The sequence below is a fragment of the Halichoerus grypus genome, chromosome 11, assembly GCF_964656455.1.
Source record: "Halichoerus grypus chromosome 11, mHalGry1.hap1.1, whole genome shotgun sequence".
Classification (NCBI taxonomy): Eukaryota; Metazoa; Chordata; class Mammalia; order Carnivora; family Phocidae; genus Halichoerus; species Halichoerus grypus.
The window spans coordinates 17850625-17865532 of record NC_135722.1 but is presented as its reverse complement, the minus strand read 5'-3'; the positions used below and the strand labels follow the sequence as shown (position 1 = coordinate 17865532).

General features: G+C 40.5%; 1 protein-coding gene across 2 annotated transcripts in view; it reads left to right on the top strand.

Annotated features, from left to right (window-relative positions):
- TTC17 (tetratricopeptide repeat domain 17) overlaps nucleotides 1-14313 on the top strand; it is a 115671-nt gene extending 101358 nt beyond the window's left edge. For both annotated transcript variants that reach the window (XM_036097677.2, XM_036097676.2), the window contains 3 exons: nucleotides 9731-9850; nucleotides 11384-11527; nucleotides 13130-14313. In XM_036097677.2, the coding sequence (XP_035953570.1) occupies nucleotides 9731-9850; nucleotides 11384-11527; nucleotides 13130-13261 (396 nt within the window). In that variant the 3' untranslated portion in view covers nucleotides 13262-14313. The remainder of the gene's footprint in view (nucleotides 1-9730; nucleotides 9851-11383; nucleotides 11528-13129) is intronic.
- The last annotated feature ends 595 nt before the right edge of the window (nucleotides 14314-14908 follow it).

Sequence of the window (14908 nt, the reverse complement as noted above, 5' to 3'; positions counted from 1 at the left end):
TCAGTAATACTATCGTTAATAATACTGATATTGTTCTGAGGTTGTAGGTGTGTGCAATGCAAAATAAACGAGTAATTTTGTTGGTGATGTTGAGAACTAGAGTTTGGGTACAGGTGAAGGACATAAAAGTGTGAGAATGATGATGTTAAGTAAATGTCTGTAGTCGTGAATTAGAAATAATAGCAAAACTTTCTCATGTATTTACACATTTCCTAACTTTATTTGATGGAAAGACTAGTATCAGTGAGTAACCCAGTATTGGTAAGCACACGTTGTGCCTAGATATTGATGTTTAGATACCATTTTCCACTAAAAGGAACCAGAATTCCTTGGAGAAAGGGCTTCTACCAAGTCTGGGAAAGCAAAGAGGCTCCCAAAGTCAACAAAGTTTGTGTCAGAAGAACTCAGAGCCAACTGGAATATGCTTCCATTGGCCAAAGGTGGAACACTTTGAGCAGCAAAAATCAACAAAGCAACTGAGTGGGTGGAACACATCACATATATTAAACGATATTTAAACTCCCAAATTCACTATGAGGATTTGGTCTTGGAGGATGCATGGGAACAACTTAGTTTTTTGTTTTGTTTGTTTTTTGGTGTTTTTTTTTTTTTTTAATGTAAAGAGAAAATAACAAATATGTTTCCTTCCTTTCTAAATGAACTGTACTTTGGGGTAAATGATTCATTGATGAGAAAAAATCTCTTTATAGGAATATTCCAACCAGTAAACTAGAAATGATAAAATTAGAATATTACAGTTTTGCTGCTCCTAATTAATTTATGGCAGTGATCATCACTCACTGCTAACTTCACAAATACACCCAGACACTGTGTGGGGTACCGTTGGACGTTCACATTACCACCTGTGAAGTGTTTTGCCACCCTCCCTCCTCGGTAAGTCAAATCTGAGGCCAGTCAAGCCTCTGACTACCAACTAATGGGAAATACAGGGGACAAAGGAGCGTGTTAGATGACTCCTGGGATGCCATCAGCAGAATCCAGTCAGTGGAAAACAACAGGATGAATAACCCCATTTCTTCTACAGAAATGTTAAAAAGTAGATGAAGATGAACCCTAGAAATCAAGAGACTTACAGAACACATTAACCAATGGCAACATACGGACTTTATTTAGATTATGATTCAGATTACAAAAGCAGAGCGAACCTGCATAAGACAACCAGGGGAAACAGGACTATTGATGATATTAAAAAATAATTTTCAATATTTTAGGCAAGCTTTATTAATCTTATGTTTTAATCATGAGTTTTTATCTTTTAGAGGTACACACTGGAAAACTTACTGATGAAATTATATGAAGTCTGGGATTTGCTTCAGATTAATATGGATGAGGGGTTAGAGAAAATCAGAAGTGACCATGAGTTGATAAGTGTTGAAGCTGGGCAATGAGTGCATGGAAGTTCTTATACTATTGCCTTCTTTTGTATATATTTGAAATTTCTCATTATAAAATATTTTTTAAATGTTATCTCAAAGATGAGCAACCAAATAGCATATCAGCAATGAGGAAGTTAAAAAACAAATTGACACATCTTAAACTAAAAATATATTTGTTTGGGGGCGCCTGGGTGGCTCAGTCGTTAAGCGCCTGCCTTCGGCTCAGGTCATGATCCCAGGATCCTGGGATCGAGCCCCGCATCGGGCTCCCTGCTCCGCGGGAAGCTTCCTTCTCCCTCTTCTACTCCCCCTGCTTGTGTTCCCTCTCTCGCTGTGTCTCTCTCTGACACATAAATAACATCTTTAAAAAAATAAAAATAGGGCGCCTGGGTGGCTCAGTCGTTAAGCATCTGCCTTCGGCTCAGGTCATGATCCCAGGGTCCTGGGATCGAGTCCCACATCGGGCTCCCTGTTCGGCGGGAAGCCTGCTTCTCCCTCTCCCACTCCCCCTGCTTGTGTTCCTGCTCTTGCTATCTCTCTCTGTGTCAAATAAATAAATAAAATCTTTAAAAATAAATAAATAAATAAATAAAAATAAATATATTTGTTTAGGTTGAATACTCATTGGGTGAATTAGACACAAATAACTAGTGAATTGCGAGCTTTGTGTATAAAAAATTACCTAAAATATTATAGAGACAAGAAGATAAGTGAATCAACAGATTCAGGAAGCGTGCTGTATTCCAAGCTGGATAAATAAAAAGAATTCCATGCCTAGCTACATCATAGTAAAACAGCAAAGACAAAGGTATCTTAAAAGCATCTGTTTCATTCAGGGTACTGTCAGGAAAACAGAAACAACATTAGGTAATTCAGAAGAGCAAACTGAAGGTAGAGAATGGATTACATTGTTGTGGGAGGGCGAAAAAGAAAACAAAGGGAACACGTGACTGGTAAGCTAGAGATACCAACTGTTGGGCCTGGCTCCCACCCCTAGGGATGAGAGAAACAGGCAGGCAGTGGGGTTTTCAAAATCTAAGCGTTCACAGGCAGAGTTCTGGCAAGCGGGAGTTCTGGCTTCTGAAGAGGGATCCGAGCCTGGCTGCTGAAGGGATGTAGTGAGGCTGGGTCTGGGAGTGCAAGGTGCTGTTGCTCAGATGACAGTGACAGGTGCAACACGCAGACAGGAAGAGAAAAGCCCCTTCTCCCCCTTGCCTTCCGGTCTGCTAGCGTGCACGTTTGCAGACCCCAACAAGAAGCCTGCTGGCGAAGGAGAACTATGGTTTGCAGAGTTCCAGCCACGGTACCACAGAGCAGATTATATAATTTTGGATAATAAAGACCACAACATGCATGCATGAATTTATTCATCAACAAATATGTAGCAGAGGCCTACTGTGTACCAAATACTTTTTAAGTGCTTGGGATAAATCAGTGAAGAAAAATTTAGACAAAGATCTCTGCCCTTATGGAGACAGAAAGGACAGATTACAGAGGAATGATGGTTAAAATGACAGCCTGTTTCTTACAGCAACTATCTAAGCCAGATGATAGTTTTGAAAGCATACTGGGCCCCCCTAGAATTGTGTACCTTACAATGAGAGAAGAATAAAGACATTTAAAGATAACTGGGAAAAGTTTACTACCAAGAGTCCTACCTAAAGGAACTTCTCTATATGAAAGCCAAAGGATTGTCTGAGACAAAAGAAGATTTGCTAAGCAGATAAAATGATACAGGCATGCAAACCCAAACAAACATGTCTGTAGAAAATGATAGTTTGTGGGATTTTTAAGAGAAATGGCTAAACTGAAATACTGTACAAAACAATATACATTTGAGGGTGGGATGATCCAAGTTAAGATGTTCAAAAGGCCTCTTAACATTTAGGAGGAGTGAATTAACACATTGCTTGGACTTTGCGTTAAATACTGAGTAAAGATTTAAGGTTAACCATTAAAAAGAATGCACAAATCCCAAATCTTTGAGGATAAAATAATGAAGGTAGGAAGGGGAGGATCAAAAAAAAAAAACATGCAAGAAGTGGCAAAAAAAGGAAAAAAGCGTTTAAGGATCAGACCAACAGCAACAAAAAATGATAAGAAGAAATAGAAGCCAAGAAGTAAACAATCTTTTTTTTTTTAAGATTTATTTATTTATTTGACAAAAACACAGCGAGAGAGGGAACACAAGCAGGGGGAGTGGGAGAGGGAGAAGCAGGCTTCCCGCAGACCAGGGAGCCCAGTGTGGGGCTCAATCCCAGGACCCTGGGATCATGACCTGAGCTGAAGGCAGTCGCTTAACCAACTGAGCCACCCAGGCGCCCCCCAGAAGTAAGCAATCTCAAAAACAATCTGTAATAAAGGGCAGGGCAAGTTCAGTTTCTTTAATAAAAGTATTCAAATTATCTCTCTTCTTGAGTGAGTTTTGTTGTGTCTTTAAAGAAATTTGTCCACTTCATCTAAGTTGTTGAATTTATTAGCATAAAATTGTTCATAATATTTTTTTTTCTCATTCTGCTAACATCTGTAGGATCTGTTATTATGCTGTCATATGACATATGCTGTCATAATTCTGATGTTGGTACTTTGTATCTTTTCCCTTTTTTTTCCTGATCAGACTGACTAGAAATTTATCCATTTTATTGATCCTCTCAAAGAACCAAGAACTCAAGGTTTTGGATCCATTGATTTTTCCCTGTTGTTTTTATTTTCTCCTTCATTGATGTCTGCTCTTACCTTTACTATTTCCTGTCTTGTGCTTCTTAGGATTTAATTTGCTGGGGGTTTTTTTAGTTTCTTTATGTGGAAGCTTGGGTTATTGATTTGATCCCTTGCTTTTCTAAGGTAGGTGTTTAGTGCTAAAAGTTCCCTCTAAATTCTGTTTTAGTCGCATATCACAAATTTTGTCGTGTTTTCATTCAGTTTTTATTTTATTTTATTTTATTATGTTAGTCAACATACATTACATCATTAGTTTTTGGTATTTTCATTCAGTTTAAAATAGATTATAATTTTCCTCCTAATTTCTCCTTTGATCTCTAAGTTATTTAGAAGTATGTTATTTGGGTTTCCAACTATTGGGCATTTTCCAGATCTCTTTAATTGATTTCTAATTTAATTTCATTGCAGTAAATGAACATAGTTTGTGTGACTTAAATTCTTTTGAACTTATTCAGACTTGTTTTATGACCCAGAAAATAATCTGTCTTGGTAAATGTTCCATGTACATTAGAAAAGAACACTACTACTGTTAGAGTATTTTAGAAATGTCATTTAGGTCAAGTTGTTTGATAATATTGTTCATGTCTTCTTTATCTTTACTCATTTTTTGTGTATTTCTTCTGTTATTGAGAAGCATATTGAAATCTACAGCTATAATTCTGAATTTGTATATATTTTATTTTCTATCAGTTTTTTATTCTTGCATTTTTAAGTTCTATTATTAGGTGCAGAAATCAATGAAACAGAAACCAAAGGTAGAATAGAGATCCACAGCCCAAAAGTTGTTTCTTCGAAGCACTAGTCAGACAGAATTAATCAAGAAAAAATAAAGCACAAATAACTAATATTGAGGGAAAGGGGAAGCAAAACTACAGCTAAAAAGATAAGAAAATGATACAATTATGCCAATAAATTTGAAAACAATTTGTAAGACAAATTGAAGACAAATTTCTAGAAAAATGTAATTACCCAAATTCATTTGTGTATCAGAACTCAAATAAATTGAAGCAGTAGGTTAAAAAAAAATCTTACAAAGAATATAAGGTGTATTTATTTTAAATATGACTTCTACCAAACTTTTAAGAAATACACCATCTCAATATAAACAGACTCTTCTGGACAGCAGAAAAGGGAACAACTTTCCAGTTAATTGTTTGAGACAAGACTAGTGTAACCTTGAAAACAACTAGACAAAGACATTATGAGAAAGAAAAATTATACTCTAAGCTCACTCACAAACATAGGTATCAAAACCATAAACCAAGGGGCACCTGGGTGGCTCAGTCATTAAGCATCTGCCTTCGGCTCAGGTCATGATCTCAGGGTCCTCAGATCAAGCCCTGCATCGGGATCCCTGCTCTGTGGGAAGCCTGCTTCTCCCTCTCCCACTCCCCCTGCTTGTGTTCCCTCTCTCCCTGTCTCTCTCTGTCAAATAAATAAAATCTTAAAAAACAAAAAAAAGCCAAATTTTAACAGACTAAATCCAACAGCATATATTTTTCTTTTACAGGATGCACCTTTATCAAGTTGGGTTTATCCCAGAAATACAAAAACGGTCTAACTTTAGGAAAACTCTGTATTTCATCAACCAAATTAAAGGCTTAAAATTATGAAGTTATTTCAGTAGATTGTATTTGATAAAATGCAATACCATTCATGATGTAAATTAATGCAAATTAAGAATAGACAGGACTTCCTTAATCTGATGAGAAGAATCAACAAAGTATTACAGCAAAGATTTTTTTTTTTAAAGATTTTTTATTTATTTATATGACAGAGATGGAACACAAGCAGGGGGAGTGGGAGAGGGAGAAGCAGGCTTTCCGAGGAGCAGGGAGCCTGATGCGGGGCTCGATCCCAGGACCCTGGGATCATGACCTGAGCCGAAGGCAGATGCTTAACGACTAAGCCACCCAGGCACCCCACAGCAAAGATGATTCTTAATGGGGAAATATTTAAAATAATTCTTCAAAATCAGGAAAGAGAATGCTCACCATCACTTTTTTCCAAATTTGTACCAAAAGTCCTAGCAAGTACAGTAAATTAAAAAAAAAAAAAATTATTGTCCTAAGTATTAGGAAGAAAAAAACCAAAATATTATTCAGAAATGTTGTGATTATCTACATAGCAAACCCAAAAGAATCTACAAATTTTTAGAAATAATATTTTTATCAAGATAGCTGCCAGTGAAGTCAATAAAAATAAGTTGCATTTCTATACAGCCGCAAAAAGTATTTGAAAACACAATTTTCAAAGTGTATTTCCATCGCTACAGAAATATAAAGTTCCCAATAATAAATCTAACAAAAAATTTGTAAGCCCTGTCTGCACAAAGTGATACAACTCTATTGAAAGGCATTTTAAAAGACCTAAATAGAGAGATATATAATGTTCATGGATAAGACGACACACATCATAAACATGTCAGTTTTCCCTAATTTGATTTATGGAGTCAATGCTACTATAATAAAAATACAAGTTTGGTTTTTTTTATGGTACTTGAAAAGCAGACCTTTATATGGAAGGGTAAGGAATAGACATAACACTCTTGAAAAAAATAAGGTTGTGAGAGTTGCCTTACTTTTATGAAAAATTATAAAACAAGCCATAATGCCGTGTGCTCAAGGATAAACAGAAATAATGACAAGCGGAGACTACATAGAAAGTCCCGAGGCAGACTCTGACATACACTGGACTGTGGAAGATCAGCTGGGAGAAGGGGGATTTTGCAGGAAGCTGTGCTGGGGCAATTGCTGAGCTCATTCATCCTAACCTCACAGCTTACACAAAAAAGGAATTCCATTTGAATTAAGGATTTGAGTATGAAAAACAAAGCCTTAAAAATTAGAATAAAATGTGGGAGATGATCTTTCTGGCCTTGGAATAGAAAATGATTTCTTAAGATACTAAAGCACTAACTAGAAAAGAAAATGTAAATAAGTTCAACTACATTAAAGTTTAAACTTTTTTTAATTAAATGCATTTTTTAAATGAAAGAGAGATAAGCCAGAGTGAGAGAAAGTATGTATAACACATTCAACCTACAAGGACTGATAGGCAGAACATATAAACAAATTGATGAGAAAGATAAATAATAAAATAGGTACATAAAAGATATTAACAGACCCTTCACTGAAAGAAGATGTGTGTGGCCAATAAACTCAAGAAACAATTTCAGTCTCACTAATGATCAGGAAATGCAAACCAAGACCACAGTAAGATGCTGTTTTACCCCCACCGATGACACCAAGAATTAGAAAGGCTACAAAGCAAGAAGCACTTCTAAACATTGATGGGATTGTAGATTGTTACAGCACCTGTAAGGAACAAGTTAGCATTCTCGTGTTCTGTTGGACCTTTGCATATCTTGTGAACCAGCAATCCTACCCCTAGGTATCTGCTGTAGACTGGAGAAACTGCACATTTATTTGCAACAGAAAACTTAAAAACAGGAAATAACTCAGAGCCCCCATCTACAGAAAATGGATAAATACATTATAATATATTCACTTAATGGACATTTAATTGTGCAGCAAGGAAATTGAATGAGCTAAAGCTACACACAACATGGATGGATTTTAGAAACAGAGTGTTCAGTAAAAACTTGGTCCCAGAAGACTCCTTACAGTGTTAGACCACTTTAATAATGCACGGGATGAAGTACACTAAGTATTATATTGTTGAAGCAAATATGTGTGTGTGTGTGTGAGAGAGAGAGATGGAACAGTGTTTTAAAAAGCAATGGAGGGCCGCCTGGGTGGCTCAGATGGTTAAGCATCTGCCTTCGGCTCGGGTCATGATCCCAGGGTCCTGGGATCAAGCCCCACGTCAGGCTCCTGGCTCAGCGTGGAGCCTGCTTCTCCCTCTCCCTCTGCCTCTCCCCCTGCTCATGCTCTCTCTCTCTCTCTCTCTCTATATATATATATATATATATCTGTGTCTCAAATGAAAAATAAAAATCTTTAAAAAAAATTAAAAACAATGGAATAACAGCATTTAGGATGGTGTGTGCCTCTGGAGAAAAGGCAAGAGGCTAGACACATAGGTGGCTGGCTGCAGGTTCATTCTTCACTAGGGTGGCAGCTTCTGGGATATTCGTTACTTTGTTTTATAGCATAGGTGTATATTTTTATATAATCGTGTTATATGTATATATAATTATATAAATATGTTCTTTTGTATGTGTGAAATATTGGCATTAAAGAAAGATAATTTGAGTTTTAAAAAAGAATCCTTTTGAGAAACCAGTCAAAAGGACCAAGTCACTAAGAAGGGGGAATAAGTCAGGCAGCCTCAGATTTCTTTGCAGCCACCAAGCAATGGAACAATGCCAACACATTATTCAAGGAAAGAAAGAATGAGCCAGCTGTCCTTCAGGTATGAAGGCTGCAGACAGAAAGTTTTGAACATGTCTGTTAGTTTGCTAGGGCTACCGTAACGAAGCACCACAGACTGGGTACTTTAAACGGTAGAAATTTGTTCTCTCACATTTCTGGAGGCCACAAGTCTGGGATCCAGGTCCCAACAGGGTGGGTTTCCTCTGAGACCTCCCTCCTTGGCTGCTGATGGCTAGCCTCTTGCTGCCTCTCCACAGGGTCATCCCTCTGCACACAGGACCCTGACGTATCTCTTCCTCTCCTGTAAATCCTTCATATAAACCCAGTCTTATTCGATTAAGCCCTCACACTGATGGCCTCGTTTTAATTTAATTACCTCCTTAAAGACCTTACCTCCAAATACAGTTACATTCTGAGGTATGAGAGGCTGAGATTTCAACATATGTGTCTTGGAGGAGCACGATTCAGCGCGTAACAATCTCCAAGAATATTGTTCCCACCAACAGTACTGGGCTGAACCTCAGCCAACCATGGGATGATTGGGGAAACCACACAAAAGTAATGTCATGGTCAATGAATATATTTAACTGCAAAACCAGTAGGAAAACAAATATGGGGAATAGGGTGATAGAATATCAATACTACATGCCCTGACAATGAAGAATAATAAAATTACCAAAAAAAAATTAGATTGGAAGAAAGAAAGAAGGTAGAAAGCAGAAAGCAGGGTAAATTTTCTGATGGCTTCATCTGTAATGGCTGGGAGTTAGAGACCATCCATCAAAGGGGGCAAATGAAATAGACAGGAAACTCCAAAATTAGACCTAAATTAAGTGCTGAAATTTTGTATATGGTAAAGGTAACATCTCACTGGGGGAAGAGAGATGAATTATTTGTTAAATCTTATTGGGACAACTTAGTAACCATCTAAGTTGAAGCCATATCTTTTACACCAAGTTAAATTTCAAATGGGTCAAATATTTAAATGTGAAAAATGAAACTATAAAAGTTCTGGGGGAAAAGCGTGGTAAAATTTCTTGATAACCTTGAAGTAAGCAAGACCTTGTGAGCTACAACTGAAAATCCAGAAGCCATCTAAATTAATCAGCTGCACTGTGGAAATCAAAACCTACATCACACAAAAAACCATAGGTCCAAAGGCAGACATCAGAAAACTGAGGGAATGTATCTGTAATTCATGTCACAGGCAAGGGACTAACCTCTCTAATACACATATTTAAGAGACACCAGCTTCAACTGACCATTCCTTTGTAGAACCAGACATCCTGGGTCCTTTCCAGCATGGCAGCCCTCTACTGGAGAGTGAAAGGCCAAGGAAAGAAGGCCATCGACTGCCTCCGCCAGGCCCTCCACTATGCTCCACACCAGATGAAGGTGAGTGGGACTCAGAGGTGCGAATTTCTGGCTCTTGGTCCTTTCCATTGTTGGTTATGAGGTTTCAACTAGGCTTCCTCATGCTCAGCCAGTAAGAAAGTGGCAAAAGGCTAGCATAGGTGGGAAGAACCTTCAGCCCCACTTACACCTTCCCTGCCTCTGAAAATAGGAACACGGGGGAAGGTCTTCAAGATTCCATCATTTAATGCCCCTTCCACTGTTTGCAGAGCCACCCAACGTACAACAAACACACTGGCATGGTCAGGCCATCACCCCGCAGGTCCTTCTGGGATTAGCTTACCCCCAGGGGCCTGGAGGCCTGTGACACTTGTTTTATGTATCCTGCTGACCTAAGCTTGTTTCCAGACACTGAAACCGAAGCAGTTTCCATCTCTTCTTACGTATCGGCCAGTTCCTGGTCTCTGACTTCACCTTTTCCACAAGAACAAAAAGCCCTGCTAACTCAGTGTCACATCAGTCTTTTCAAAAATGCCAGTTATTGCTGTGATGACTGAGAACGTTCAGCTTTTTAAAAGCACAGTTGTATCCACACGTGCTGAGTTCTGCGTTCGCCTCCACATCTCAGACTTCCTGAAGACACGGCTCATGTCTCCTTGGTTCATAAGGGCAGCGTATGGAATGGCGTCTGGAGCTCTGCCTCTTGGGAGCTTTGTGACCTTAGGCAAGTTATGAAGCTCTGTGACCTCATATAATGACCTCATTCTGCGAGTGTCCAGTAAGGACAAAGGGGGGTCCTTTTTCCCTAGGTCTTCTGGATCTCCTGTAGAACCCTGCACAGTGTGAGACAGAGGGTACTTGCTTGGGGTGCTACTTGTTCAGCCCATCGTTCTGTGCTCTGTACTTCCAGCCATTGGGTACTCTAGGTCAGGGGCCAGAAAACGTTTTCTGTAAAGGGCCATGCAGTAAGAAATTTAGGCTGTGTGGGCCAGACAGCCTCTGTTGGAGCCACTCGGTTCTGCCATGTGGGCCTGAAACAGCCACAGAAATACGTAAAGGAACAGGAATGGTTACATTCCAAAAAAACCCTTACAAATAGAGGCAGCAGGCTAGATCCGGCCTGTAGGCCAGAGTTTGCCGGACCCTGCTTCAAGCAGATGATGCCGTGGACCTTGCAGAAGACACTTCGACTCTCCGACAGCAAGACTCCCAAGTGTGGTCTGTGGACAGGTGTCGGGCCATGAACTGTTTCTTACTGGTCTGCAGCGAGTCAGGAACCTGCCCCGGCAGTCCACCAGCAACTTCCCTAAGCAGATTGTTTACTCAGCTGACTCTTGTGCTTTGTGTTTTGAGGCCAGACTTTCCTAATGAAAAAAGTCATGCATTGGTTTATGTCCCCATGCAGCCTGTTCATCTGTCCCAGACCAGTAGCAAACAGAAGACTAGCAGGTTCAGCTGCGTTACTCAGTCACTTACCAGGAAGAACTTACTGCATTATTAAGGATTGGAACCACCAGGAATGAAAACTCGGAAATCAGTATCCTTTCCTTCTCACCATTCTCCTTCCTTTCCCAGGACGTGCCCCTGATCAGCCTGGCGAACATCCTGCACAACGCCAAGCTCTGGCACGACGCCGTCATAGTGGCCACCATGGCTGTAGAGATCGCGCCACACTTTGCCGTGAACCACTTCACGCTGGGCAACGTCTACGTGGCAATGGTGAGGTTGCTGCGGCGGGCAGGGCATGCCAGCTCCGCCGCTGTCCCTCCCCGGCACACCTTTGCTTTCAAACTCCCTTGACGTGTCCGTGTCTTCCAGCTTCCTGTACGTTTTGTGTCTCCGATTGCTAGCTCCACCAGAGGTCTAGTTCATGGCTGAGGAGTTTGTGAATTAAAAAAAAAAAAATAGGACATGAAATTCATCTAAGTATTTGCAACTGTGTAGCTCCCCCTGGTGAGTGTCACACTAACAGTAGAGTCAGATTTACCTACAATTTTCTGGAGACTTCACCTGTCCCAGAAAACCTTACCTGACACTCCAGGGGGACAGAAGCACCCGGGCTCTCCTGCTTTCCGGTGGGGCTAGGTGCCTATGTCGCTGCATTCATGAGGCCCTGTACATGTCTCTCTTGCCATATTTTCGCCTTGTTTTATAATTTTTTAAGTATCTGTCTCTCCCCCCTAGACAGTGCACTCCTTAGGGAAGAGATTCCTCTTCATCTTTCTGTTCCTAGCATGTCACAGTGTGTGGCACATGCTAGGTGCTCATCACATGTTTCATGAATGGTGGCATGCCACTAGTTTCACAGGATACCATTTTCAGAGAAAATGGCAAAGCCATCATCCAGAACCCTCATTCTGGTCCGAAACAAGGGCAGAGTTCAGAACTTAAAATCCCAGGGGTCCCCTGGAAGCTGCCATAGCTGAATTTAACATGAGAATTGTGCCATGCATTTTCATCTAAAGCTTGGTGTCCCACATGGGGCGATTCCCAAGGTCCTCTCAATAAAGGTTAATAGAATGAGCAGCTTGAAGCTGTAAGTTTTATGTGTCATCCTTGACTTGAAAGGCAGCGAGTATAATTTGGCCAGGTAGATATTGCTGAATGTGCAAATTTCCTTCTCTGCTTCTTAAAATCGAAGAATCTATTTTTGTCCCCAGTAAATGTGAAATTTGCTACTATGAATGAGGAATTCTGCCTCTCATTTGCCTAGAAGGAGTCATTTAACCATTTGGTTTGGACTCCTCTTTGAGACTATTGGTCTAAGTAAAAGATTAACACCTTCAATATGACAGCAGTCATTTCCAAACGATGTTCATATTTTTAAATGCTATGGAGAACAAAAAACTGTTTCAAAATTTACAGCACCTGACTTTGAGATAGTTAACGTCCATCTTTCTAGCTATAGTAGAAAATTCAGGGAGATGCCTAAGGAGCATTTGCCAGGCCCAGTTCTAGAGGTTTCTGTGAGGATTAAATGGAGGGTTTTCATAAAGCACCCGGCACAGTGCCTGAGTACTCAGCAATGTTGGTCCTCACTGTTACCTCCAGGATTACTCCCACTGTTGGGTCAGACCTTTGTAAAGTCCATCTCCCCTTCCCCTCTGGCTCTTGGGCTCTGCCTTCCTTTTCTTTGTGATATTGTACCTTGGGGGTGGTGTTCCCTTCCAGACCTCAGAGTTTTCCTCAGAGATGTAGATCCATTGAGAAAACACTGCAGGATTGCTCCTAGCACAGAGGTGCTTCTCGAAAAAGAAGTCACAGTACATACTTAGCCAGGTGGTGGTATCCCTCTCACATCTGTCCCTTTGCCCCTCGCAGGAGGAGTTTGAGAAAGCACTGGTGTGGTATGAATCGACGCTGAAGCTGCAGCCTGAGTTCGTTCCGGCCAAGAACCGAATCCAGACCATCCAGTGTCACTTAATGCTAAAGAAGGGACGGCGCTCTCCTTAGTGCACCCTCCTCTCTCTCTCTCTTCTCTCTCTCTCATTTCTTGCTCTTCTCATGCTCTTAAAAAAAAAAAAGAATAAGAAAAGAAACCAATCATTGTCAGTATCTACTTTTAATGATGTGTGTGAAAATAACTGAGTAAGACTTACAGCAGGACTTTTACGTATGTGGGAATCGGTTTGTCTTTGTTTTTAAGTCCCCTCTTTCCCCAAGCCAACCTCAGAAACACAAATGTCTCAAAAGGAAAATGCAGTGGAAAGATACCGTGTAAATACTGAGCCAAGACGTTTCTGGAGCTGTGCTCTGTCTCCAAAACCTCGATGCCTTTAGGGCTTTTCTCAGTGGTCCAGCCAGCCTCCTCCTCCTCCTCCTCGTTGGCGGAGGATGAAACCGCGTTGCACATTCTCTGCTTCCTGTCGCAGCCTCTGTTGTCAGTGGAAATGCAGAAGCCCATCCGGTGCCAGTGAGGAGCAACGTCGTGCGCTCTCGCCATTAGATCCATATGCCATCCCCCGTCACGTCCGGTCCATGCTGCTATGTCACAAACCCTCAGAGGTAGTTTGCAGGGGAGCAAGGGGAAATGATTTTTAAAAACAAAATATTTACAACAACAAAAACTCTTAGGATCACCTGACCTTTGTAATGTTATTTATGTTGGGGAGGGAGGGGGGCGCCGAGAAGGGGAAATCAGCAGTGTACAACCTCTATATCATTTGTACTTTAATTACAAATCACAAGGAAACCGATAAGTTGAAATCCTATATAACAGGTTTATATATATAGAATATGTATATTTGAAGCCCTCTACAGACTGAGTCTATGTTTTACTAATTCTTTGTTCACTGTGTTACCCATCTTGGAATAAGGTGTGAGTGTCAGCTCCTTCTCTCTGAGGCCTTCAAACGTAGTTCCTCGGGAGAGAGCGATGCGCCAAGGTTGAGTGTTTCCGTGCAATGCTTTTACCTCTGGTCCCAGGAGAATCAGAAACTCCAGACATTTTGGAATCTTCAAGGGCACATACTGAGAACAAAAATAAAAGTTGTTTATGAGCAAAATAGGTCTGGAGTGTGTTTTTTCTTTAAAACCAGGCTAACGTGGACAGTTCAGAAGCCAACGATAACTCTGGATCTGATCCTCTCAAGTCCTGGGTCATCTTCATCTTTCTTTCTTTCCACAATGGCAAGGTGAGGGGAGACTTTATGGCTGATGAACTTATTAGCATGATACATTTGACCGGGAAAGATGCACGATCAGCAAGTGTTGAGAGTTGGGTATATAATTGACCTTCCCAGAAAGGAAGAATCATCTAAGTCACAAAGTCACATCCCCTCAGGTGAGCACTGATCCTGAGGTTCATCTAGGTAAGCTTCATGGAGAGCCTTGGTGAGAGTCCTGCAGGGACGGGCGCACACCACACAGCCAGCGAATGTTACCTCTTGTTAGCAGAGGTCTTCAATCCTGCTGCCACATCTTCCCAATTCTAGAAATAAATTACTTTTTCCTTCATGTTAAGGGTTTTGTTCCATTTCTGGACCGATTCAAAAGTTTGACTGCTTCCAACAGTCATTCCTAGCCTGGAAGGTAAGGAGCGTGCCCCGTGAGAGCATTTAATAGAAATGCCGCCTGAAGAAATTTTTTATCTGTTTTTCA